This window comes from Euleptes europaea, chromosome 5 (genome assembly GCF_029931775.1).
Source record: "Euleptes europaea isolate rEulEur1 chromosome 5, rEulEur1.hap1, whole genome shotgun sequence".
In the NCBI taxonomy this organism is placed as follows: domain Eukaryota; kingdom Metazoa; phylum Chordata; class Lepidosauria; order Squamata; family Sphaerodactylidae; genus Euleptes; species Euleptes europaea.
In genome coordinates this window covers 56,236,861-56,264,208 of record NC_079316.1, presented here as the reverse complement: position 1 = coordinate 56,264,208, position 27,348 = coordinate 56,236,861, and the positions used below count along the sequence as shown (strand labels likewise).

At 39.9% G+C, this 27,348-nt stretch overlaps 1 protein-coding gene across 1 annotated transcript in view; it reads right to left on the bottom strand.

Annotated features, from left to right (window-relative positions):
* Positions 1-1,954: 1,954 nt before the first annotated feature.
* The window catches only part of SLK (STE20 like kinase), a 51,827-nt gene continuing 26,433 nt past the window's right edge, over positions 1,955-27,348 (bottom strand). The window contains exons 10-19 of the mRNA XM_056849580.1: positions 26,383-26,513; positions 25,960-26,083; positions 21,799-21,978; positions 19,166-19,258; positions 10,322-10,451; positions 9,146-9,270; positions 8,059-8,247; positions 6,095-6,220; positions 3,925-4,038; positions 1,955-2,160 (exon numbers count right to left, since the gene is read on the bottom strand). Coding sequence (XP_056705558.1) covers positions 2,014-2,160; positions 3,925-4,038; positions 6,095-6,220; positions 8,059-8,247; positions 9,146-9,270; positions 10,322-10,451; positions 19,166-19,258; positions 21,799-21,978; positions 25,960-26,083; positions 26,383-26,513 — 1,359 coding nt within the window. The 3' untranslated portion in view covers positions 1,955-2,013. The remainder of the gene's footprint in view (positions 2,161-3,924; positions 4,039-6,094; positions 6,221-8,058; positions 8,248-9,145; positions 9,271-10,321; positions 10,452-19,165; positions 19,259-21,798; positions 21,979-25,959; positions 26,084-26,382; positions 26,514-27,348) is intronic.

Genomic DNA, 27,348 nt, shown 5'->3' with positions numbered 1-27,348 from the left:
TTTCTGTCTCCAGCTAATTCCCCCAACTGAAGTGGAGACTGTCTACCTAGCATAACACTGTGGGGGTGTGTGCTTTCCATTCTGGAATTTATTTTATTGGGAGACAAGACATATTCTGGATTCCCACAGAACAGTAGTACTGAGAATACAAATCCTTCAAGACAAGCAACCTTTTTGAAAGAACACAAAGTTTAAAAGAGAAAACCTATATATAGAAAGCCCCAAATGAATCAATGAACTTGAGATTTGTAAACAGATTATCTGTTGGTTAGACAGATAACAGTATTTAATGTTATAATCAATACTAGTTACTTTGTAAAGGTGAGGCTTAAAAAAAGTAAAGGCCTTTGAATACTTTTTCATCCTACCTAAGCTATTTGAGATAAACAAATTTCAGAACATTGTATACAGCAAAATGTAACATTCTAGTGATGCGTACTGTGAATTTGCAACCTAGTACACAATACGTATTGATAAAATAAAATACAAGATATTAAGGCTAGCTAAGTAGTATTTTAAGGTAAACTATGACTTAGGAAGAACAAAAGCCAACTTAAAACATTCAAGTTCAAAAAAACTGTACTTACTATACTATTACCATTAAACAATCTGACTTGACAATATGAAGTTCAGTATTTGAGTTCTGTAACCCTGCCGTTGGCCAAACCTGATAAAAAGGACTACTTAATTTTATAATCCATTTCCTTCACATGCAGGAATGTAGCTGACATAATACAAAATATGTAAGAAAACAACTGTTCTTGCATTTAACGGAGATTGCAAAATGTGAAAACTTACATATCATCATAAGATATCTACTAAAAGATTAGTCCTCAAAGGATAAGAAGCAACCAACATTTATATTACAAATTCACCATACCAAAAACACAGTTTACAATACTGTATTTGATATGATTCTAATCAGATACCTCAAAGGTTGCAGTTTTTGTCAAATGCAGGTAACATCCCGTCAACAGTGTGATAAATATTTCCTTTCCCCAAACAACAAATAAGTTATAGAACAATGAAGTTTTGAAACAAAATTGTAACATTTTAGTATCATAGCAAAACAGTGACCTTGATTAAGCTATGTTTGTTTAACTTAAATCCATCTATAAACCAATTAATGTTTTGAAATAAACCCACCCCTTGCAACCAGAGATATCAGCACTGATTTAAGAAAAAGGATACCTGTGATAATTTTTTGCACTAGAGTGTCGAACTTCTAGATTTCATTAGGAGGGAACCTACCAACTAACTGTCCACATTGCATAATGCAGAGTCAGCAACAGCCAAATTACGTACACTTTACTTTGAGCAATCAATTCTGAAGTTTCATTTCAGTTTGCAGACAACCAGTAGCCTGAAATATGGAAAAATAAATTGTGCCTTTTATTATTGGCTTTTACATATTTAGGTTCAAAATATTATGAGGATTTGATAGAAGTGGAAACACGCATTTCTATTCCAGTTATACTAATAGTAAAATGGGTTTCTGCAATAATAAAGATTGCAAAAAAAAACCCAAAACAACCCAATACATTTAAGGATTTCAGGCACTGAATACAACGAGGCAGCCCATTCACACATGAATTAATGGGCATAATGAATATCTGATTAAAATTAACAGTAGTATGCTGGCCTAAGAATCCTTTATGTTCATTTACAGTTGGGGTATTAAAGATTATCACTAATAATTTAGGCTCATTTTTCAACACCAACATAGTTGGATACCACATTTTTGAGACCAGTTTTCAAAAGGCTGTCTGTTCTTGAACTACAGGAAAGATCCCATATCAGAATTCAAGACCAACATCTGTGCTTCTATTTTAAATAGTCTCCCAGCATAAAAACAAACAGGAAAAAAATTACATCATCAACTATCTCCACTGAAAGTGGATAAACTTCCACAGTGGTCCTTGGATGCAGATTTTATCATAGCAGAAGCTGAATACAGAAATTGAAAATATTACAGAAGAAAGAAAGCCCAACCCCTGCAAAAGGTTTCCAGATTCATGATCCAGTGGAGTGCAGGCTAGGGATTGGATAGAATTTAGAAATCCGGCTTTGTGTTGATGGATTAAGGCACTCAGATTCTCCAGACATTTTAAAGAAGACCTCCTGTTCTTGAAGCTTCCGAGCAAATTCTTCTTCTAATGTCTGATAAAATATGAAGCAATTAAAATTAATATGATGGAAATTGTGCTCGCTTTTGTCCTAATTTTCAAGAGGCATGGTACAAAAAAGAGATGCTAAATAATCTACAGGAAACAATTTCTGATTGTAAGTAATCTAAAACAGTCTCCAGAAATTTGTGGTCTAGCAGCTGTTATAATTCTATAGGCAAGAGAGAAACAGGGCAGTATTGTATAACTTGGAAGTGTCCACAGCCATTTCTAAGGTATCTCCCTCAACATCAGAGTTAGTCACCTGCAGCCCTAAGTCAAATCCAGCCTCCAAAAGCTTTCAATCTGGCCTCTGATATAGACTCTAGTTCCAAGGAATGCTACTATCACACATTATGAGCCTCAGTCACTTTTTCATAAGCAGAGACTCAGGGTTAGGAGCCTCAAACCCACCTTTTGAGGTATTAATGGCAAGAGAGGCAGCTTTTGCAGAGCCCTTACAGTATACCTCTGGGTATTTCTCTGCACTAGCAAAGCCACAGGTGAATGGTAAAGTGGAGGTTCCTAAGAGAAACTCTGTGCTGCTATTCATACTGTGGTTAAAGGCATTGTGTGTGCGTGCTGAGTGCCATCAAGTCGCTTCCGACTCATGGTGATCCTATGAATCAATGTCTTCCAAAACATCCTATCATTAACAGCCTTGCTCAGGTCTTGCAAACTGAGGGCTGTGGCTTCCTTTATTGAGTCAATCCACCTCATGTTGGGTCTTCCTCTTTTCCTGCTGCTTTCAACTTTTCCTAGCATGATTGTCTTTTCCAGTGACTCTTGCCTTCTCACAATGTGACCAAAGTACAACAGCCTCAGTTTAGTCATTTTAGCTTCTAGGGACAGTTCAGGCCTACAGAGTCTTTTACTTAGGTCTCAAGTCATGGTATAATGAGTCACTGAATGGAGCAACAGTGCTGCTCCTGCAGGCTCCCTCAATTGACAACATACTGTTATTACAAATTACTTGCCAGACGGGACTCTATAGTGAGTGGGAATCGTAATAGTAGGGCCTTACACAGAGAGGACAGCAATGATGATTTAAGTCCCATAAACCAAAACTAACTTATATTGGTCTTTGCTAATTTTATTTTATATAAGCAACACATTTTTCAAAATACATGGGCTATTTAAAAAGAAATTACTTGAATATACCTGTCAAATATTACTAAATTTGTTATGCCTTGCACTGATATGCAACCACTGCCGTAACCACCAGAATTCTACACTGCATCTCAATTTATGGCTGCACTCGGGTACAGGTTGAGTTTCCCTTATCTGAAAATCCAACATCTAAAACGATCCAAAATCCAAAACTTTCTGAGCACCCACAAAGGGTAATAACATGGCACGTGTGAAGCCAGTCATGCAAATGGCAGGTTCCCCACGAAGGCCCACATGCACAAAATTATTGAAAATATTGTATAAAATTACCTTTGTGCTATGTCTATAAGGTGTATATAAAACATAAATGAATTTTGTGTTTAGACTTGGGTCCCATCCCCAAGGTGTCTAATTATATATGCAAATATTCCAAAATCCAAAAAGCTTCTGGTCCCAAGCATTTCAGATAAGGGATACTCAACTTGTATTGTGATATTTGTAATTTAAGTACAGTGAGAAGTTTGAAACATGAAAATTTTGAGGGGAACTCGGGAATGACTCATCACCCCAATTCAGAGATGCTTCATTCTGTTTGGGTTTCTATTTATCCTAAAGTTTATTAGCTTCCAAATACTGATACTGACATTACCTTTTTCCTGGGTCTCAATTTCTCTCGCCATTCTTTTAATTCTTGGCTGTGTTCTTCATCCAGCTCTTTTAGTTTTTGAGTCTCATGTTCAACCAGTAAATGGCATTTTTCATTCTGAAAATGGGATACAAGTAATCCCTTAGCAAAACTAAATCAGATTAGACAATTAACCACTTGCATAGCAGCATATGTTGACCTAATTCTTTAATTAGCTTAGTCTGTGTCAAAAATAATTCTTACATACCATCCTAGTACTGTTCTCTATTGAGTGTAGATCTGCAGCAGAATCTATGGCTTGCATTCCGTAAATACACTACTAAAAATATAAAAGATGCTTTTCACCCTTCCAGGGGTGCTTATGCTAATTAAACTATGAGCATGTCTCAAAACTTGAGTGTACTCAACTCTGAATATAACTGCTGCCTCAGTGGTGTAACGATACCCTTTCATACCCCCTATAATATGGAGACTCGTGGACTCTCATGTCTGTACATTGGAACTGTTGCTCAATGGCAGGGGAGGCACAGAGAGACACAGCACCACGCTCCAAGGCACAGAAGCACCCCCGACACCCCACTAGAAGTTGCTGTACAGAGCCAGCAGGGACCTGCAAATGGCACACAGCACCTGGACCCGGAGAAGGGAAGTGGGCCTGAACTCCATCTTGGAGGTGAATCTGCTCCTGAGCCTCCCTGCCAGTGAATCGCCTCTGGAACAGCTGCCTTCTTGGACACCTTTGCATAACCAAGAAAATGACCAGCATATTTCCCCCTTCCACACCTTACATTCCTTCTCAGGGCAGGCTAATCCCATCTTCTCCTTCTCTCTGCTCCCAGTTCCTGCCAGCTGTCAATAACACAATCACTGAGTGATTAACAGTCATCAATAATCCCCACATATTCCGATCACCCTGGCTCCCACCTTTTCACCACTCAATCTTTCTCCAATTTTGAAGCAATCTTACCTTTGTGCCCCACTGCTCACATGCCCTGTGAGTCAGTTTGCCCCAGGGGCAGAATTTGACTATAAAACAGAGAGACCTGGCACATGTCAGTGGCTTCTCATTTTGGATCCAGAACACAAGATGTGAGTCCTACACCTGGCGTGTAGTCCTTTCCCCCCTTCCCTCGTACAGCTGCTATCCTGGAAACTTGTTCTGCAGGAAAGGTGACTATGAACCGCTTGGGAATCTCAAAACCTTTACTTTCTTAGCTCTGTGTGTGTTGGGAATTATTAGTTTGTGTGTGTGTTGTTACCCTATTTGATTACTTTTAATAAAACTCTTAAAATTCATAAAGGCCTCCTCATTATTGGGTGGCTCTCCATTTTGGCTCATTCACCTAGGACCAGAACTGGTTTAGAAAGATCCCCACGCCAGCCTCTTGCAAAGCTCTATTTAGTCTCCAGCTAATTTCCCCAAATAAAAGGAGACCCCCTCTGTGCTTGGCGTAACAGTGGTACAAAGCAATTATTCTGTCAGCTCAATGTGGATTCAGGCATTCCATCCCATCCGTACTTTCCAAGCCATTTACTCCCCAAAGCTTTGCCTCCAAGTAGCCAACACAAACAATAATGCTCTCAAGGTGGGCAGGATTTCTGATGGAGCTTGCTTTCTCAAACCACTACCCATTTACCTGGCCAGGCAGGTACTGCACAACTCTACCAATCTCCTTCTCGCACCAGGCTGTTTAGAAGGGGCACAGAAATGGCACTGACACCTTTGGATATAACTTCCATTTTTTACAACACTACTGCTACTGAAGACAGAAGCGAATAGTTTAGTGATGAAATAATAGCGGGTTTCAACTATCATGCACTATCAGCTTCATAAAAGGAAATCCACATCATCTGCAAACCTATGTGGAGAACTAGTTACAACCACCTAGACTTATTACTAATGCAATATACACTGCAGGAACAACACCGAGTTCAGCACATCAATAAGACAACTAAATCTAACCTGCAAATCGAGGATGAATTCTGAATAAGAGCCTCTCCTTTTCTAAATGTATTATATGTCAGTGTGCTCAATACCCAACTATACAAAACAGCTGTACACAGCAGAATTACATATAAAACATATTACATGCAAGATAGGCCTGTAGCCCAATGCCTTAAAAGGCAAATTTAGATAAACATGGTTTCTTTCAGATACACGCTATATTTTTACCTGTAGCTGGTGCAATTCTCTAATGTTGGCCTCGCACTGCAGTTGGAGGTCTCGCATTTGATTTTCATGCTTCTGATGCTGAGCCAGTCTTTCATTTTTATGCCTCTTTTCTTCTTGAACAGCAAACTTTTAGAAAGTCAAGCGAATATAAGTTAAAGCTGTATAGTGCTCACAAACACATGTAATTAGACATTTGACTAATAAGAAAAATTACTAATATCAGCCAAATGAACAGGAATCGGCTACTAAATGTTACATGTGGATGCGCTTCCTATTCACTTCTGGTACATGTATCAAATCCGATCTTTCCTGAGCGGTCTAATCTGCAAATCACATAAACTATGACATTTCACAGAATTTAATAAGCATCCCTCTATTCACTCACCCAAATCATTTATTAGTCAAATGTCTGATTAGATGTTGAACAACACAGGCCTCAGGACTTGTCACTCCTCTCCAAGAGCAGCCATTAACAAGCACTTTTTGGGAGTGATCTGTCAATCAGTTACAGATCCACCTAACAGTAATAGTTCTAAACAATTCTAAAACCGTTCCTAGTATAGATGTCAAGTTGACTGGTTGGTAGTTACCTGGATCTTCCTTTTCCCCCTTCTTGAAGATTGTTACAACATTTGCCTGCTTCCAATCTTCTGGCACCTCACCTGTTTTCCAAGAATTCTCAAAAATAATGGACAGAGGCTCAGAAATTACATCCGTGAGTTCTTTTAATATCCTTGGATGCAATTCATCTAGCCCTGAGAACTTAGTTTCATTTAAGGAAACTAGTTGTTTATGTACCACCCTCTATGCTGATCCTAGGCTGCAACTCCCTTCCCTCATCATCTGTTCTGTTTTTGCTATGTTGAACACCATTTCCCTCGCAAGAGAAGACTGAGGAAAAGTAGGAATTGAGCATTCTGCCCTCTCTTCATTACCTGTTACAATTTCACTTCCCTGACCATGCAATGGGCCTACCATGTCCTTGTTCTTTTTCTTACTCTGAACATAAGAACCCTTTTTTGTTGTGTTTAGCATCTCTCGTTAGCCTAAGCTCACATTGAGCTTTAGCTTTCCTAACACTCCCTACAAGCACTGGTTATTTGTTTATATTCATCCATGGTTATAAGGCCCTTCTTCCACTTCCTCAATGAGTCTTTTTTTATTTCTCAAATCTTTAGAAAGCTATTTATGGAGCCACCCTGGCTTCTTTAGGCTCCTTCCATTTTTCCTTCTCATAGGAATAGTTTGTGATTGTGCTTTTAATATTTCACTTTTAAGAAACTCCCACCCCTCTTGAACTCCCTTCTCCTTTAGTATTTCTAACCATGGGATTCTACCCAGCATAACTTTAAGTTTGTTAAAATCTGCTTTTCTAAAGGCCAGCCTATATGTCTGACTATATACAGTTGTTCCCTTGTCCAAGTTTATACATTCTAAATTTACATGGTCACTATTACACAGAGTACCCACTACTTTCACCTCATCAACCAGTTCTTCACCAACCCTGTTGGTGAGAATCAAGTTCAAGATAGCAGACCCCCTTGTTTCCCTCTCCACTTTCTGGAAAATGAAGTTGTCAGCAAGACAAGTCAGGATTTTGTTTGACCTTTCATTTTTAGCAGAGTTGGACTTCCAACAGATATCCAGGAAATTGAAATCTCCCACGACCACTGTGTCCTGTCTCTTTGAGAACTTTGTAATCTTGCCTAGGAGTGTCTCATCCAAGTCCTCTGCCTGGTTTGGCTCTAAACCAATTATAATGACCCAACAGATTAAGTAGTTTCACACTTAGGAATGTCAGCAATCAGCTGAAGGCACATCTTTCAAAGACCTGGTCATGAAATTTATTCAGAAAAGTATACAAATTCTCAGAACCGCACAAATAAAGATCTTGGTGGGAAGCTCAATGCTGTTCAAGAAACTTCAGTTCCATCTATTTAAAATTATTTTCTGCTAGTTGTCACCTGCTTAATCTTCTCACGATCCTGTTCTGGAGTGCTTGATGAGTTAATTCTCAGGCTTTTTTTGAACATCGCCATTCTAGTTTTTGCTTCACTACGTTGGATTTTGGGCAGTCTGACTTTTTCCTGGGTTTGCTTGTTTTTTAGCTCCTCGATAAGCCTCTGGTTGTATCTTTGCATTTGCTCTGTTTCCTTTAAAAAAGGTTTATTTGGGGAGAACGGTGTTTATTCAGCATTTAGGACTCTGATTCAACAAAGAATTTACCAATATAAATTTTACCCAACTTACATTAAAACATTTTATTGAAACAGTTAAGCCAGGGGTGGGGAACCTTTTTTCTGCCAGGGGCCATTTGGATATTTATGACATCATTCAGAGTCCATACAAAATTATCAACTTAAAAATTAGCCTGCTATATTTGGTCAAACATTTAGCCAAGAGGCAGGACTGGAGACAGCTCCGAGTGTCTGCCACAAAGAGCGCCTCGCTTTTGAGCTCTCCTGTCCCTAGCTGGGCCCAAGAGATTCAGGCAGGGCAACATCCTTCTGAGCTAGAGATCTGCCAGGACCCATGAAGGGCCAGACCAAATGATTCTGCAGGCCTTATATGGCCCCCGGGCCTGACGTTCCCCACCCCTGAGTTAAACCATCTTCAGAATTACAAAATTTTAATCCATATCAACTTTCACCAATTCACATATTTAATAGTAACCAAAATTCTGCCATAGTAAAACAACATTGCTATTCTATATAAGGATAAAAAAAAGAGAGAGGTGATGGATTATTCATTTGGCACCAGTCATGGAAAGTAGACACACAGTCACTGCATTTGGTTCTCTAAAGTTTGTTGCTTCCTGTTCAGCTACCACCATTGTTTACTGTTCTCATTTGTTTGTAACATAAATAAGGCACGGTCCAATTTCAGGATTGTCAATTTGTCCTTCTGCACTGATGAATTTAAGAAGCCTTTTTAACATTATGATCCTCAAGTTACATAAAACATTTCCAAGTTTTTACATTATGAGAAAAGAAAACAGACAAAAGGAGGGACAATAAAGTTAAAGCCTTGGGAAACTGGGATCTCACTAACCTTTTCATGACGTTTAAGCAGCTGGTGTCTCTGCATGAAGTACTGGTCTTTCAGTTGCTGTTTGAGCAGTTGGTGCTTTTCCTGCAAGTGTCTCTCTTCAAGCTCCCATATTGCAGCTTCACGGGCTAAAGGGAATTAAATGTCTTTTAAGGACCTCTTCAGCAATGTTTTTAAATGGAGAGTCCAAATCTAAGTTAGACAAAGTAATGCATATTTCACTCAAGCCTACCTAATCTCAAGCTTTCAAGTGACGTCACTCCAAAACATTCCCCTGCAGAAACATGTGTGTGTGTGTTAAGTGCCGTCAAGTCGCTTCCGACTCATGGCGACCCTATGAATGAAAGTCCTCCAAAATGTCCTATCTTTGACAGCCTTGCTCAGATCTTGCAAATTGAAGGCTGTGGCTTCCTTTATTGAGTCAATCCATCTCTTGTTGGGTCTTCCTCTTTTCCTGCTGCCCTCAACTTTTCCTATCATGACGGTCTTTTCCAGTGACTCTTGCCGTCTCATGATGTGACCAAAATACGACAGCCTCAGTTTAGTCATTTTAGCTTCTAGGGTCAGTTCAGGCTTGATTTGATCTATAACCCACTGATTTGTTTTTTTGGCAGTCCACGGAATCCGTAACACTCTCCTCCAACACCACATTTCAAAGGAATCTATTTTCTTCCTATCAGCTTTCTTCACTGTCCAGCTTTCACACCCATACATAGTAATAGGGAATATGATGGCATGAATTAATCTAGTCTTGATGGCCAGAGTCACATCCTTACACTTCAAAATCTTTTCTAGCTCCTTCATGGCTGTCCTTCCCAGTCTCAATCTCCTTCTAATTTCTTGGCTGCAGAAACATATGAGGTGTCAATTAATGAGGGGCTAACCTGGGTGATGTAATAATTTACTCAAGGCTTTTTCTCCAAAAATGAAACACAAGTGGATTCAGTTGCATTAAAAATAATAGATTCTGCATGCCATTTTTATATTTGTATAGTAAAACTCAAGTACACTCTTAACACGATTTCCTGCCTTTTCTGAACAAACAGAAAATGTAGGAAAATTATTTCACAAGTATTCCTTATACGGAACCACTATTTACGTTCCATGGTGCCTGCAAGTGAGCATTACTGTGTAGCATGAAGCCTTCAAAGCTTCTATAAGTTCATAAGGGAAAAATACCTCTCATGAGCTGTTGCTTGTTATTAAGACAGTCCCGTTCAATAGTGGCTAGCTCAGTTTTTTGCTGTTGAATGATTTTCTTTAGTGATGCATCCAATTCTTGTTGCTGCTTCTGTATGAACTCTTGCTCCTATCAAGAAATAGCCAAAATTAAATAAATCATAAACAATATTCAGCCATGGGCCTTGTAACAAATCCTAAATTCCAAGAAATTTAGTACCAAGAAACTCAGTTTCATAGTACAATCATAAGAACAGCTACACCCCGATAAGGCCATTTATTTTAATAAACTTTGATGGGTGCATCTCCACTTAAAATTGAACTATTAGCTGCAAAGCTGTCTTGTGAGGTAGATTATGCTGACACAGAGAAAGAGACCAACACAGACACTTTCCTACCAGACCTTCAGTGAATTTTATAGCTGAGCAGCAGTCCAAATATGGGATCGCCACAATGAAACCTATCCTTCTAGCTAAGGGCCAATTCGAACTCTACACATGCATTTCTGAACAGTCACAAACACACAGTGGACACACAATTTCCACTATATCTATTGTTTCAACACAGCAATCCCGTCTCCAAATTTATTATCAGACTAACTTAGAACTGTTCTATATGACTGAATCAGCGGCAACCAGTTGTAACAATTTTTCTGGGGCAAAAGGCTTGCCAAGCCCATGGCTTTGTTACATATTTGAACAGCAGGCTCAAATATCAGGGTATTCAGCCAAAAGGAAATGAACAAAAAACAATCTAATCAAGACTTCAATGCCATCTAAAGATCAATGTGAATTCCTAAGGAAGACTAATTGCCAAATTAAGTTAATTTCTGACTGAAGTAAGTGGAAAGCAAAGACATACAAAGGTTTAGGACAGAGCTGAAAGAACCACCCCCATTCCACAAAACCTTCAGGATTGCACTACAGGACCCTGTGCCTTTTAGCTACTTTTTGGCAACTGTGGCAAAAGGGATAAAGTATTACTTCAGTGATTCCCTTGATGGTTTATGATCTCTGCTCCACTAGGAGGACCCACGTGAGCTGGACTGGAAAACTGCTCTCACTGCAGGATAGAAGCTTTTGCCCTTAGTGACATCAGCACATAGTCAAACCTGACTGAAATGTCACCATGTTCGTATATGATCTCTAATGGGCTGGGATGATTTGAGGAAGAATTAAACAGTGGGAATAAATGGCTAGAGCAGCAAAAAACAACAACAAACAAGAACAAAAAAGGCTGTAAACAGCCAAGAAAAGAAAGGTTGAGAATCTGGGGGAGGATGGTTAGAAGCTCCCCAACTATTTATTCTGAGTAACCTGGAAAACATTTGGCTCCTGAACACATGAAGCTGCCTTCTACTGAATCAGACCCTTTGTCCATCAAAGTCAGTATTGTCTACTCTGACCAGCAGCAGTTCTCCAGGATCTCAGGCTGAGGTCTTTCACATCACCTACTTGCCTAGTCCTTTAACTGGAGATGCCAGGGATTGAACCTGGGACCTTCTGCATGCCAAGCAGATGCTCCGCCACTGAGCCACAGCTCCTCCCTCAATATGCAAGATTAAATCATTGTTTCTCTTCTGCCCAATGTAAGCAGGAATATTACCTGCTTGAAGTGTCAGCTACTGATTTTGTACCTGAGGACCCTAAGTTGGATGGAAAGATGGCATTAAAATGTTCTAAATGAACAAATAAAGTAAAATAAAGAGTTTACAATGTTCTGTTATTTTGCTATATACTGCCATTGAACAAATTATAGTATTTCTCTTCGGTTCAACCCGACTTGCAATCTCTGAAAGCTGCAAAACAGCACCAGTTTTCTAATTAAATAACTCAATATAATAAATAAGCAAACATACTTTTGGTAGACCAAATAAATGTCTCATACATTTATGTATTACTATTTTTCAAATGTATGCAGACACTGCTGTGATTCATAAAACACATAGTCATTTAAAAGCATAACTGAATGCCGAGTAGCTTTTTGGCAGTATGTATTTTCTCAATCAATGGATACTAATAGCACAACTCCTATCATCTGTGGGTATGTAAAAATTTGGAATTAAAAAAGGGTCCTCAGACTCTAAAAGACTGAACCACTGCTCTATGAAAAAGGCTCATTTATTTCATTTTTAATGTATTTCCACAGAACAGACAGTATTTGTGATACAAGAATACAATGCTCTTTTAGAAGCACTGTGAGAAATAATAGTGATGTATCATTTTCACTCCAAACAAGCCTGATATGGCAGTGGGGACCAGACTGCTCACCAAGGGGTTAAAAAAGGGAACAGAACACAGTGTTTCGTCTACATAGCTGCCAAGGATTCAGGCTGGGGAGTGACAGCTGTAGAGGCACACACCCTGAGGGCAGAGCCTGAGCAAGGGCTAGGGTCCAGCAACAGACTGGCAAAAAGACTAAGTTACCTTTGTCCCTGCTCCCAGATACACACTGCTTGTGTGCAGAAAAAACCCAACCATTAAATACGTACAGTCAGTTTATATAACACTGGGTAGCAGTGGTAAATGTAACATCTAACCATTTCTGAGACTTCTGACAAATTTTGGTATCCTCTAAAGAGGTGGTTCCCATAGTGGGCAGGGAGGGTTACCTAGGGAGGCACTAAGAGGCAAGTGGGTAGCGGGGGGGGGGAGCTGGAGGTGTTTCCGTATGACTGTGTTGTTCACCTATTTATGATTGACCAGGCTATGGCACCATGCTGGCAAATGGCACTCCAAGTTTCTGCTGAAATCTGGTGGAAGCTATCAGAATTTTTAGTAAATACACCACCAGAGCTTGAGTATTCTGGGAGTTCTGTGTTGAGAATGATGAAAATTTTGAATATTTGCTACTTCTTACTGAAGTCCGTTGGTTTTCAAAAGGCAATTGTGTGAGACATGTTTACTTTTAACAAAGTTGTGGAGTTTTCTGAAGACATAAATACTTTGCTCAGTGATGAACTCAAAGAGATACGACATGACACTGATTATTTATCTGAGCTATTTGCAAACTTCAAGGAATAAATCTGCAGCTGCAAGGAAATGAGGGTCAATCTTATTAAGGCTGAATCTGTAGTCTACATTTATTTTGCAAAAATTAACTCTATTCAGATATACAGTTAAATTAACTCTACTCGATTACAGAGTTAAATTCAATTTAGGCCATCGCAAGTGATAATTTCTGAGGTTATCTAAGCTAGAAGAGAAAGGTGAGATACAAGATGATAACCTGCAAGAGTTTTGTGACTATTTGGACATGCTGCATGAAGATATGTCGGAGTGATTTGAGAATCTTCTTTTGATGGGAATTCCAGATTGGGTGATAAATCCATTTAAGTAATGAGGAAGTTGGGGTAGAGGAAGAAGAACTAATTGAGCTATAAAACGACATTGGCTTCAGCTCAAAGTTTAAGAAATTGTACCAAGAATTTTTATAGAAGGAAATTTCTGATCGCTATGCTGCACAATGGACAGTGGCTAAGAAGCTCCTTGTTGCATTTCCAACCTCATATTTGGTGGAACGTGGTTTTGGTGAGGTCATCCAACTTCTCTCCTAGCAAAGATTACTAAACATGGTGATTTAAGACTCCTGCTAAGTGACTTTAAACCAGACATTGGGAAACAGGTATCACTTCATCAAGTCCATCCACGGCATTAAGAATGTACTGAATAGTGAAGCAGTTACTAAATGTGGTATCTAAGGTTCTCGCTAAACGACTATCAGTCTTTGAAAATCTGGTATCACTTGATCAAGTTCATAAATTTTGTTAAATAAATTAAACTAAAAAATTTAATTGGATTTTGAATAAACATGCAATTGTTACTGTTTTGAGTTATTATCTTCCTTAGTGGGTCTTGCAAATTGCTATTCTGAATAATGTTTTTATTGGGCAGAGTAGGGGGGACTTGGGATGAGTTTATGGAACCAAGGAAGCCATGGCCCAAAAAATTTGGGAACCACTGTTCTATAGGATCATAAGCAAATTGTGCCCTTCAAACAGAATTACAGACTTTGATAACATGTTTTAATCTGGAATTTGATTTCATATGTGCTGAAATTGTCATGTCAACTTTTATTTATAGGATGAAAAACAAAACCGATGTCACAAGCTCAGAATATAAGAAATGCTGGCAAAACTCTACAGGCTTAGCCTACTTTTTGCAGACAGTCTTTTTTTTGTCTTTTTTGCAGACTTTTTGCAAACAGCTCACCAGCTATATAATAATGCTTGAATACTCCTTTTGAATATGTGCATGTGTTTATGTATATTAAAAACAAAATTAAATTTGCATATGGTTTCACAGCAAAAGGCATATGAACTCATTATAATAGGCCCATGTTTTTCTTACTTTAAGCAAATCATATCCGGTATGGCTGCAAAGGTCTACATAGAAGAAACATGTAGTTTACAGACGCAAATAAGTTTACAGCACTAATGCTGTCTTGGGTTGCATGGAGATTATTAACAGAGATGGCAATTCTTTTACTTGCTTACAGTCATCTGGCACAGTCTGTTTGGCTAAGTTATCTAGTCATAAATAGGAACATCTTTACTGCATGCAGTTCCTATCTGCTCACCAGTCCTCATCCACAGCACTTTACAGGGGAAGATCTGAATATATGGCAGGACATTTATTGTTAACAGCAACATTCATGTGCTCCACGGCAAGCAACTTTTTAAAAAGAAGCTTTGACTCAAGCTGGGAGGGAATGCACAGAAGCATCTGTTATCCATGAGCATAAAACAAATTCACTAGAAACATTACTAGAGGTCCAACACATGAAACCATATATTTTTAGATTTCCCCCCTCTTTATTTAGTAGTTACAATATATTGAAGACTATGAGGAGCAAAGAAAAACAAAGGAATGGTCCTGGGCAGATGTAATGCTTGAGATCCTTCAGAGATATATTTGAAAGTGGCAGATACTGAAGGTTTGTGAGTTTCGTGGCCCTCCCTGATCCTATCAGCAATATAAACACTTGCGTGGCTAGTACAGCACTGTTTCTATACCAGCATTAACCATGGTTTGCTTGAACTAGCTTCTCATTCTAGTTTCCAATCTAACCATAATCAGGACCAGTACAGATAAAATGCCATTACCTTTTAAACATGCATGCATACATGAATACGCAGACATTTATGAATCAGGACACTTAGGTAGTTAGTTTATTGTGAGCTCCAATTGCTGGAATGTCAACTTCTAGAGAACTACCATTGTTGTTGCTTTTCAGGAGATTTGCTGCTTAGTGTTTGTGCATAAAGAGCAAGGGTGTCACACCTTGATTTGCACCCTTACTAAAAGTAGGAGAATGATGAGGAGAGGGTACTCAGAGGTGGAAGAAATTCATTTGTAACACCAGCAGATTTAGATCACCTATTCCCACAAAAGGAGGGGGGGAGCTCACCCTTGCCTTCTGGTGCCTGGTACTACCATGCCCAGTTACTCAGACAGTTTTGTCCTCCAATACTCCATGCATGACCCTGTAGTGTGAAACTCCCCTCCTTGTAGAAGAATGTCTTCTGAGTCTTCCTGTACTGGCCTACCCCTCAATACAGTACAACTCTGGCGCTTCATTTGCGCTTAATGTCAGTGTCTCTTTTGGTTTGCTGACTGTAGTCCTGGCCTTTGACACTGGTAAGGTCATAACTTTGGCTCCTACAGCCAAACATGACTATGTTGTCATGGCTATTATGCCATATGACTTCCTGCACTGTACTTGCAACTCAGTGGGTCCTCATGGTGCCATCTGTAGATTAAAGGTGGACCCTGGGTCTGGAAAGGTAGACCACTACATAGTTGACAGTCACCACATAGCTAAGAAGAGGGATGAAATTGTGTGAGCTTGTTGCACATTCCCAATTCAGTAGTTACCTATGCACTATGCCAGTGACATATGCCTTATCTAAAAATGGTAAAGAAGCTATGTTTACCAACTCATTTAAGTAAGCCCATAAATTGAATATATGCTTGTGTCACATATGTTTTATTTTAAATAACTGGGAATCCTACCCTATTAACTTATTTAAATGTTACCTTTATAGCACATTTAAAAGATCCCAACAGAAATCAGTGTGTAGTGTACTTGTGTATGTGTGTAAAGTGCCGTCAAATTGCAGCTGACTTATGGCAGCCCCTTGGGTTTTTTAAGGCAAAAGACATTCAAAGATGGCTTGCCATTGCCTGCCTCTGTGTGGGCTGAGAGACCTGTGACAGGCTCAAGGTCACCCAGCAGGCTTCATGTGGAAGAGTGGGGAATTGAACTCGGTTCTCCAGATTAGATTCTGCCGCTCATGCGGAGGAGAGTTCTACAGATTAGAGTCCTGCCGCTCTTAACCACACCATGCTAGTTTCTAGTGTGCTTATAACATACAAATAACTTTAAAATGATCCAGCATTCTGCTAAATACGTTATAAATTTCAAGCTACTTACAATTTAGAAATTTTGCTGGTGAATAAAAGTTTACAAAGACATCGGGACATGGGATAATAGCCCAATAATCAAAGCATTCTAGCAATATCAAAAGGGCAGTGAAAAGAGATTTCACAAGCAAAAATCAGATGTGATCTGAGCTTCAAGAGACTTAATAGTATCTTGTAATAACTTTTATAAAGTTTCAAACCCATCTGCCTTTTTCAAGAAAAAATCTTCAGCAAAATGAGTTGGATTTAGAGTTTTTTTACTGAAATGAAGACTAGTAATATAAACAGAGGTAGATTTTTTCAGCTTGAAGTTATGAGAAAGTAAATATCCTAATATAGTAGCTGATATTACAACAACCTATTCTATGGTTTTGTTGAACAAAAAGCAGCTTAAATGATAAAGCAGACAACATCTGCCTTCTGTATAGGATCACTAATGTAACTTGATCAGAAAGCACAAGATATGATTAGGTATCGTAAATGAAACTCTGCAATTCTGGGTAAAGATAGTTGATCCCACTGCCAATCTGAACAAAAAACATGCAAAGTGGAGCATGTGGGATGGAGAAGATTCTACCCTTTCTTCCTTAAAGTCCCAACTGCCAGTCTTAAAGGGGAAAAAAGGAAAATAAAACAAGGTCTCTTCATAATATCTCATACTACTGTTCAAGACAAAGAAACACAAGAGATGTTCCCATCACTTCCTCATGGATCAAAATTTAGGATGGTACCTCCCATGAGGCAGAGCAAGGAAAACTCATTGTGATGTAACACCAGGAAGAATCCTGAAAAATGACTAAGTTTCACAGCACACAGAAAGGCAAAAATGTAGCTTTCAGTTCGCATATGTGCTGAAAATCAACAAGTTCACACAATTTGTTTACAGCATCCACTTCTTTAAGCATTTGAACTCATTTTTAGAAACCAATTTAATACAGATTACTCAGCACGTATGAGCAAGAGAAAAAGAGAACACAAGCTAAAACTACAGAGAAAAATATTCATGGTTTGGAATGTTGAACTTACATCCTGCATTACTGCACTGAAGAGTGTACATGAGGACAACTGAAAAGACTGAATCATAACCTGAGCAACGCCCTGTGGAGCAGAATACAATGCACTTCCCAGGTCAGAGTCTTGCACTCAAAAACAGAATATTAATAATGTGACTGCAGGACTAATGGCTTAAGCAAACTACCAAAACTTGCACATAGTGAAAGTTGTTCTTATACTGAACCATTTTTATTTAGTAATACAAAATCTTTTTTATACTAGAGTAATGAACAAGTAGTAGGTGACAGAAGAAAAGTTATTTGTATTAGAAACCGCAAAATAACCATCTCTGAATGTTTTGTTTCCTTCTTATTTACCCAGTGTTCTATAAAACCCACCACGCCATGCCACAAAACATTAGTCTTTTCTCCAGTAAATGAAGGATTGCAGTTCACTGCAGTTACTCTACTGCAAAAATTACTCTACTGTATGAAAATTAAGGTATAATACTGTCAACAAGATTTGCTTGAAAAAGGAAGGATCTCTACCTTAAGGGGAATTATGTGCAAGAAAGCAAGCTTCTCTGATTAGAATACCACACACCCAAGCTTGTTACTTGTTTGGCCCCCTCTCCTCCTTCCTCAAACATTCTGGCTATAATCTTCAGCACTCTGGCTCGGTTGCTTTCTTTTCCTCTTCAACTAGACTCTAGCACAACATTTATTTTAAAAGCATATTGAGACATTACCAGCTCACTGTACATTAATATGCAAAGCCATTGTTTGGATACCAGAAGTTGTCTTAATTCAGTCTGAGATTTCATACAACAGCAATCTTAACAAAAAGTGAATATACATGGATTTCAATTCACTTTAGGTATCTTGCACATCCTTACGTATTCCTGCTCTGGAAAAATTAAACGCACCATATTTTACCTTTAATGACATGCTTGGAATATAGAAGGCACTGAACAGTTGCTCAGTACTTAATATGAACCCCAGTCCTGCAGGGACACTTACACTGTCTGAGAATAAAGGATTCAGCTGTAAAGATTGTGAAATGCCATATCATCATAAGCAGATTTGCTGATTTTATATGCTTGATAAAATTCTCCTTTAAATGTGTTAAATAAAGTGGCCATTACAACCTCATATTCCCCTGTATACAGCATGTTTACCTGAAGACACATTCATCATCCCTCCTTTAATACAACAGCATTTTTTAAAAAAAGTGGATATATGTCTATAACTAAAGGCAACTAAGCAGCTAAAGTATTGTGCTTCTATTTATACAATACTCACTATGTGGGCTAAGTCTCTGCAAAAGTAAATATCAAATTCACTGCAACACACACAGAAAAATGGTTAAAGCTATGTGAACAAAAGCGGCTTTGGGGATTTTAGAAGCATGAAGCTGCTGCTGTTACCTGAGCATGCTGGGATTGGGTAAGCTCCTCTTTCTTGCGTTTCATGAGCTCTTTTCTCAGCTCTTTTGGTGCTTTCTCCACTTCATTAAAAACCTACAGTGCACAAGCATGCAGAAGGTGGGGGAAAGAACCCTTTTTCTCCACAGCAAGCATGTATGGTAAATACGAGAGAAGCAGATCAAGCACTAAAAGGTATTGAAAGCATGCATCAAAGCCAGAAGAGTTAGCTGGACAGTAAGTGGACCGAATAAGCAGACATGCATGAAGCATGTGCCAATTGCATTCCTAAGAAAAGTTAGATGCTGAATTGAGGTTTCATGCAAATGCCAATGATGTGCAATCACAAACAATTTTTACAGAAGGGTACACGATATCTACAAGATGTACATCAGGACAGTCACCAAAATATGAACTATTTTGCAGTGATAACAGAAAAGGTTTTACTGTCATGGCAAAAGCTCCAAAAATAGCTGGAGGCTTAGATTAATATCAGTTGAAAAAAACAGCTACTGCTGACATTTCTGCCAAGCTGAGGTAAAGTTATCTAAAAAAATGTCATTAAAGCCATAACCACTTAAAAGGGACATTTTATATTGCACAGTAGTGAATTTTCAGTTTTAGAAGGTAATCTAGATATTGCCATTCAAAGAAAATGTCAATTATACAATTATGTTTCAGAAATATGCAATTGGCATACAAAAGTTAAAGAAGCTCAAAGATAATTTTCTAGAGAAATTAAGTGATCTGTTGATATGGCAGATTAAATAGATGATTAAAGTCTGATTGCATTGTACCATACTTTTATGAAGAGATTATATACTATAGATGTGTTTTCCTCACAGTAACTAAAGCTCACAACTATTCAAGAACAAATGACTGTTTATCACTGGAAGAACCCTCAGGAAAAATACAGCCCAAATCACCACATGCTATTCCTGTTTGTATGAAAAGATTCCTTGGAACACATCAAATGTCTTCACCAGCTTCCCATTAAGGCCCAATCACCAGTGGAGACTCAAAGTGCAAGAGGTTCAGCAAAAAAAAAGTTAATATTGTACAGATTAAAAAAAACACATACACAATTGGTGTATCTAAGACAGTTTTCATTACTGTAGCAACATTATATAGCGCTTGGTATCAAAGCACCGGAAATAGTATAATGTTCCAAGAGATATTTACAGGCAGAGGGTCTCGAAGCCTGCCCAACTGCAACAACACCATATGTGTCACTCAGATTGGCAACTGAGAACCAGAATAGATTTTCTGTTTGAAAAAGAGACTCTAGCCATCAAGGCTAAAAAGCAAAAGTCACTGGACTTTTGCGAAATATGGCTTCTTCACTTTGCCTAGCAGTCTGCCTCAACCTAGTGTAAATCAAACCAATTTGCCTTCATATTAATGAACTGATCTTGCCATAATTATGTATTGTCTACTGAACCTGAACTAAACACAAATCAAATCAAACCTGCTTGGTCCTTTAAATCTGCTTCAGTTTCAATGCTTAATATCCATTGTATTTCAAACCTTCAGGTGCTTCATTCACTCCCCAAATTTCACAAATGGAATTATGCATGTAAATGAAAACTACTGATTTAAGATTTTCTAACCAGAAAAGTACAGCACAGAGTTCTAAACCCAACACTGCTGTAAAGTTATCTTTTTGCTTCTACACAAAAAGTAAAGTAAAAAAGTTTGCTATGTTTTTTTTCTCCTTCAGAAACAGATACTTAAAATCGTCATTCACTTTTATATTATTGTACCCATTCATAAGATTTACTGGTCACAGTTTGAAGAGGCACATCGCCAGATCTGCGTGCACTGGATTTGGAGGATCTTCTGTCCACCATTTCTCTACATTAAATCTATTTTTAAACACCCCCTACAGCACAGATCTTCAGTCATTACTTTTCTCAACACTCAAAACAAATAGTGATGCTGCTATGGTGGCAGGAACTTTGAAATCAAGGCATGGCTACTATTTTCGCTCAGGTTAGAATTTATAACACATGTAAAAGATAGAGTTCCTTTCACTATCTTTTCCCTATACTTTGTTTATATCTAAATTTCCTATTTTAATTGTACATGACTGTCTTCTAAACAGCAAGATATTTCCCAGTGCTAAAAACACAGGATTGGATCCCAACAGTTGCAAGCAGAGCTCCACTCACGGAAGGTATCTTTGCTGCCCTTCCCCTTCTTTTTAAAGATCCATAAAGCAACAAAGTTTGGAAACCTTGGCGAACAGAGAGATGCAGGCATGGGGCTGCAGTAGGGAGACTGGCAGAAATCACCCAGTGCTTGCACAAGAGCAAGGGGCAATTGCTGCCAATTCACCATTGAGCATCTCAAACCATTCAAAGGCACCCTGACCTATATGAGATGCATGTAGAAGATGACAACAAAGATCCTTTCCACGACTCCCACTCTACTTGAAGTATTCCAGATCCAGTACCAGGGAGGGATTTGATGGGGAAATAACTTTATAATGTCAGAATTCATCAAGAATTGTGAAGGCTGTGACCATGGAGAAGCACTAAAATTTAGTATCTAATGGCTTAAGGCAATCCTTGTGGAAAACAGACATAGCCGACTTCAGAGACCAGCCACATTTCCCTTCTAAATGAAGTCTTTACCTCTTTTTTTTTGTTTTTCAACATGTTCTGGAACTTGGTCAGCTCTTTCTCCTGTTCTGCTTTGATGCGTTTTGCTTCATCACGTAAGCGATTTGTATGTTCTTGTTCCAAGCGCTCTATTGTCTGTTTCTGCTGTTTTTCTAGATTTTCAATTTCTTGGTCATAGTGCCGCTTCTTACTCTGAAAATCAATTAGGCATTTATTTATAGAGCTACATTTGATGGGCTAAAGAAAAAAAGGTTCCGTATGCAAAGAGCACCTAAATTTGCATGCCACTGTTTTAAGAAAGTGGTGGTGACAGAACTGGCCACTAGGGCTGTCAATTCAGTTCGGCCTGAACTGAAAATCAGCCGAATTTCCCGATTCGGTGGTTTTTAGTTCGGGAGGAACCGAACTCAAAACTGGCGGGCAACCGGGGGGGCCGAATTCAGCGAGTTCGCGAATAAATTCGGCAAATTCGGCCGTCAGTAAGCAGCATAACCGTCAGTAAGCAGCATTCTCCTCCCCCGGCCAATCGGTGGGCAAGCTGGGTCTTCTTCTGGCCAATCAGTCAGGATTGAGTACTGGAGGAATCAGCTGATGTGCTGCCCGGCCAGGGAGAGAGAGAGAGAGAGAGAGAGAGAAATCCTCGTGTGTGTGTGTGGGGTGCTTGTGCACATTTGCTCCTTTCTGTGGCTGCAGGGGGCGTATTTTTTGGGGTACAGACACAAAACTTTCACTGGAGCTTCAGATGAAGCTTCTTAAGGTACCCCCCAAGTTTTGTAAACATTGGGTCAGGGGGTCCCGAGATATGGGCTCCCCCCTTTTTCTTTCCATGGCTGCAGGGGGCGCATTTTTGGGGGTACAGATCCCAAACTTTGAGCGGAGTTTCAGACCAGTGTTCTTAAGATACCCCCCAAGTTTTGTAAACATTGGGTCAGGGGGTCTCGAGATATGGGCTCTCCCCCTTTTCCCTCCCCCCTTTTCCATTTATGTGGCTGCAGGGGGCGCTTTTGGGGGGATATAGCCCCCAAACTTTTAGCATAGCTTCAGTCAATTATTCTTAAGATACTACCCAGGTTTTGTAAAGATGGGTTCAGTGGGGGCAGAAATATCGCCTCCCCCCCTTTTCTCTTTCCATTGCTGCAGGGGGCGCATTTTTGGGGGTGCAGATCCCAAACTTTGAGCGGAGTTTCAGACCAGTGTTCTTAAGATACCCCCCAAGTTTTGTGAACATTGGGTCAGGGGGTCCCGAGATATGGGCTTTCCCCTTTTCCCTATTGGGATGAATGGAACAGCCGATCCCGTGCATCTTCTCCAGAGCAAAACGTCCCGTGCCTAATTGGAATCATCTTGGATTACAAGTCCTCTCTTCAGCCCCTCTTGATGGAACAGAAGACAGCCACAGTAAGACCCCTTTGGGGGCTTTAATCTATAATTTTTCTCATGTGTATGTGTGTGTGTGTGGGGGGGAAGCAGAGTCTGTGTGTGTGTGGGGAGGGAGCAGTTTCTGTGGGTGGGGGGGAAGCCAAAGGGGGCTTTCGTCGGTTCTGCCTGGGGTGTGTGTTCCCCCTCGAGTCTCTCGCTCCCTGGTTTGAGGGGGGAGGTTTCAGTTGTGTGTTGCAAAGGTGTTGTTTAACAAGGTTGTGTTTGCAGTTGTTTTGCTAATTTCTCAGCTGTTGTCGGGGCTGGGAGCTTTGTGCGTGGGCGGCAAGCTCTGCTGAGAGATGCACATTAAGGGTGGGGGGGACCCCTTTCAGGGCCCATATCTCAGCCCCCCCTGACCCAATCTTTACAAAACTTGGGGAGTCTTTCAATAAACGTCCTTTGAAGCTCTGCCAAAAGTTTTGGACCTCTAACCCCAAAAATGCCCCCCCCCAGAGCCGCGGAAAGGCGCGATTGTGTTTTTAATGGCTTTATTCGGCCGGATTTTTTTCCGAACTTTGAATTCCCACCGAATTGAACGGATCCGAAGTGGGGGGGTTCGGACTTCGGCACGTACCGAACCCACAAGGGCCAAATTCGGCCGAATCCGAACTGTACCGAATTTTTTTTTTTTTTGACAGCCCTACTGGCCACTATAACAGTTTGCGGCTTTCTGTTTAAAATTTCTTGGAAACGACATTTAGAGAGAACTTATGCAATACCTTTGCTCTCTAAATCTTAAATTAATTCCACCAAGCCAAAGCTTAAACAATTCTTCTCCATCCACAAAACTCAGGGTCATAATTTTATATAGTTCAGAAGAACAGCAGAATTCTTAAGCTTCTCAAGTAGGTCTAATATTGTAAGAGATTGTTTTTCTCCAGAATATGTACATTACAGGTAATCTAAAATTAGCTGCAGAAGAGAACACATCCTATCCAATTTACTATGGGTATATTTACTGGTATTTGTATTTTATGTGACCTGGTAGAAGAGGGCATTCCTCAGCCTCCCGTGAATGAGCACACAAAATTCTTTTTCACGTAACTGTGGCTCTATTATTTATACTGCCAGAAGGAAAGAACTGCATATAGGTCAGGATCCAAAGCACCACTGGACAGCAATGGGACACAACAGGGAATGGAAAGGCAAAGCCCCTTGTTGCCTACTAGAATCTAGCCCCAGTTTGTTTTGGGAGAGTTTATACTACTTTGGAATGTTTCTGCCATTAGCAGGAAGCCAAGGTATGAGATAATGCCATAATCCTTGGTACAGCAATATACTGAAAATGAATGTATTATCTGCAAGGGACCAACGTGGAGTCTTCCAACTGCTAGCCACAGCCTGGCACCTGTACTTATGCCCATGCTGTAACAGGACAATTTCACGTTATGAAATAAGGGCAAAACTTCTTCACCTCAACCATTGTTGACAGTCGGCATCTACACAGTGTTACTATTTCTGCAGCCAGGGAAGTTGATGTTTTTGATAAATAAGCCATACCCAAAGTACATGGGATGACATGCAAAGCTATACTTGGTATGATAAGGCCAGCAAGAACTGAATTTCAACACTAATTTGTCCATAAGTGGCCACATCAAGTATTCTCAGGATCAGCCAGCTAAAGGCCAAATGCCTGAATGCAAATCCTCATCTGGTCACTGACTAGAACAGTGCTGAACTTGCAGTACTGATGGGCAATAAAATTGCCAGTACAATAAGACAAGGAGTGACAGCACTGGTTCCTTCTGTAACAGGCACACAAGCCCTCCACCCACTCTGCTTTAGAGTGAAGGCCTCCTTTACCATTGATGGTACTTTCAAGTAGCCAAACCTGACAGGTCAGTAGCACCATGACATTGATGGTACCTTCAAGGAGCCAAACCTGATTGGTCGTGGCACCATGACATCACTACAGTCTCTGTATAGAATCACAGAATTGGAAGGGGCCATACAGGCCATCTAGTACAACCCCCTGCTTAATGCAGGATCAGCCTAGAGCACCTCTGACAAGTGTTTTCCCAGCCTCTTCTTAAGACGACCAGTGAGGGGGAGCTCACCACCTCTTTAGGTAGACAATTCCACTGTTGAACAACTCTTACTGTAAAAAGGTTTTTCCTAATATCCAGCTGGTACCTCTCCAACTGCAATTTAAACCCATTATTGGGAGTCCTAATCTCTGCTGTCAGAGGATCCTTGGCGAGAACTATGTGAAGAACAATTAAAATGGTACCGAAACACCAGCATAGTAAGGCTTTGAAATGGCATTCACCTAAAATACCACTAAGCAGGATTTTAAAGGGATTTCCCCATTCCTTGAAATCCTAATCCTCCCCTCAAAAATATTCGAGTGTGAAAATTTGACATAGCGCTATAAGATCATTAAAAAGGTAAAGGTCCCCTGCGCAAGCACCAGGTCATTCCTGACTCATGGGATGATGTTACATCCAGACGTTTCCAAGGCAGCCTTTGTTTGCGGGGTGGTTTGCCTGTGCCTTCCCCAGTCTTCCCTTTACCCCCAGCAAGCTGGGTACTCCTTTTACCGACCTCGGAAGAAGGATGGAAGGCTGAGTCAACCTTGATCCGGCTACCTGAAACCGACTTTCGTCGGGATCGAACTTAGGTCGTGAGCAGAGCTTTTGACTACAGTACTGCAGCTTACCACTTTGCGCCACGGGGCTCCTATATTTTCATTAAATGCCCTCAAAATGAGGAGCCAACAAAATATATGCTAGCAGGAAAAAATATGATTCTTACTGTCATTTCCTGTTCAAAGCGCCTGAACAGCTGTTCTCGTTGTTGTAACAGTTTATTACTGAGCTGCTGCTGAGCTCGCTGCTCTTCTTTTTGGAGAAGTCGCAATTCCCGCAGTTCCTGCCGCCTGATAGGCATGAAAAGGGGAGTGGTATCGTAAGGGACAAAGAAGCAAACAGGGAAACAGATTGAAGTCATGATCAGTATAGTCAGAATTTGTGTTTTATGGTTATTTTTTATTCATTTAAGTTCAAGATGTGCATGCTGCCTTTCTGCCCAATCAGGGCCATCATATGCATTGTTTTATGTTTATTTAAACAAAGCTTTCCTTTCTTAAAAAATAGAGAAAACTATTTAAAACATTTTTTTTTGCTATAACTCAGTGAAATAAATTTTCTCTACTGAAATGGAAATTTCCAAACTTACCGAAGATACCGCATTTCTTCACTTTTGGAATCGCTCTCAGTGACTATTTTAGAAGTGGTCACACTTACTTCTACTCCATCAACAATAAATTTGCGTGTTTTCTTTAAAGTTTTCTTGTGTCTTTTAGTTTCCTGAATAAAACACGATGCATTGTTCTAGTTGTTCATTGTGAAATGCATGTAAATTTGTAAAATTACATTTCTAAGTAATAACAGAATTATAAATTATATCACAGCCTGAAGCCCTTAATTTAACTTCTTTTTACAAGATAAACTGAAGTATTGATCTTAAACAGTTAATCTCCATTAGGCCTCTTTTGTTTGTGCCTGGACTTGTTCTACCATAGTTCAAAGCATCCACATTTAATTGTTCAATTCATCAATACGGTAAGCCCAATCCTAAAGGGGGAGGGCACGAAAGGGCCTGGAGCCAATATGACCACTGCACTGGTGTTAGTGCCACTTGCACTGGCTAAACTGGCACTAACGCAGGCACAGGGCCACTTATGCTAGCTCTGGGGAGCAGTACACCACAAGCCATGGGGTGCCGGCGCAGCCTCGCCAGCTGCGTTTCCCTAGCACAAGGGCTCCCACCCGTGCCAACGGGGGCATTCCCAGGGGCAGGGCTGATTTTAGTCAGCTCCCTGAGTCTTTTTGGCTTAGGAACGCCTCCTTTTACAAGCACAAACTTTTGAAAGCGTGCTTCGTGAAACTCAATGGAACAGTTTCACGAGATTTGGGTTTTTAAAAATTTTCGGCTTGCTGAGCCAAGGCAGCAAGCTGCTCAGGAAGCAGAGCGGCTGTGCTGTCCCTGGGCCTGCTCCAACTACCTCCCCTTAGGATTGCACTCAAAGGGTAGTATACAAATACCTTCAGAATAAATATCAAGACACTGTACATCAACAATTGAAAGGTTAGGAATATGGAAGTGTATTCAGCAACAAAGTTATGTATCATTTCCCCCCAC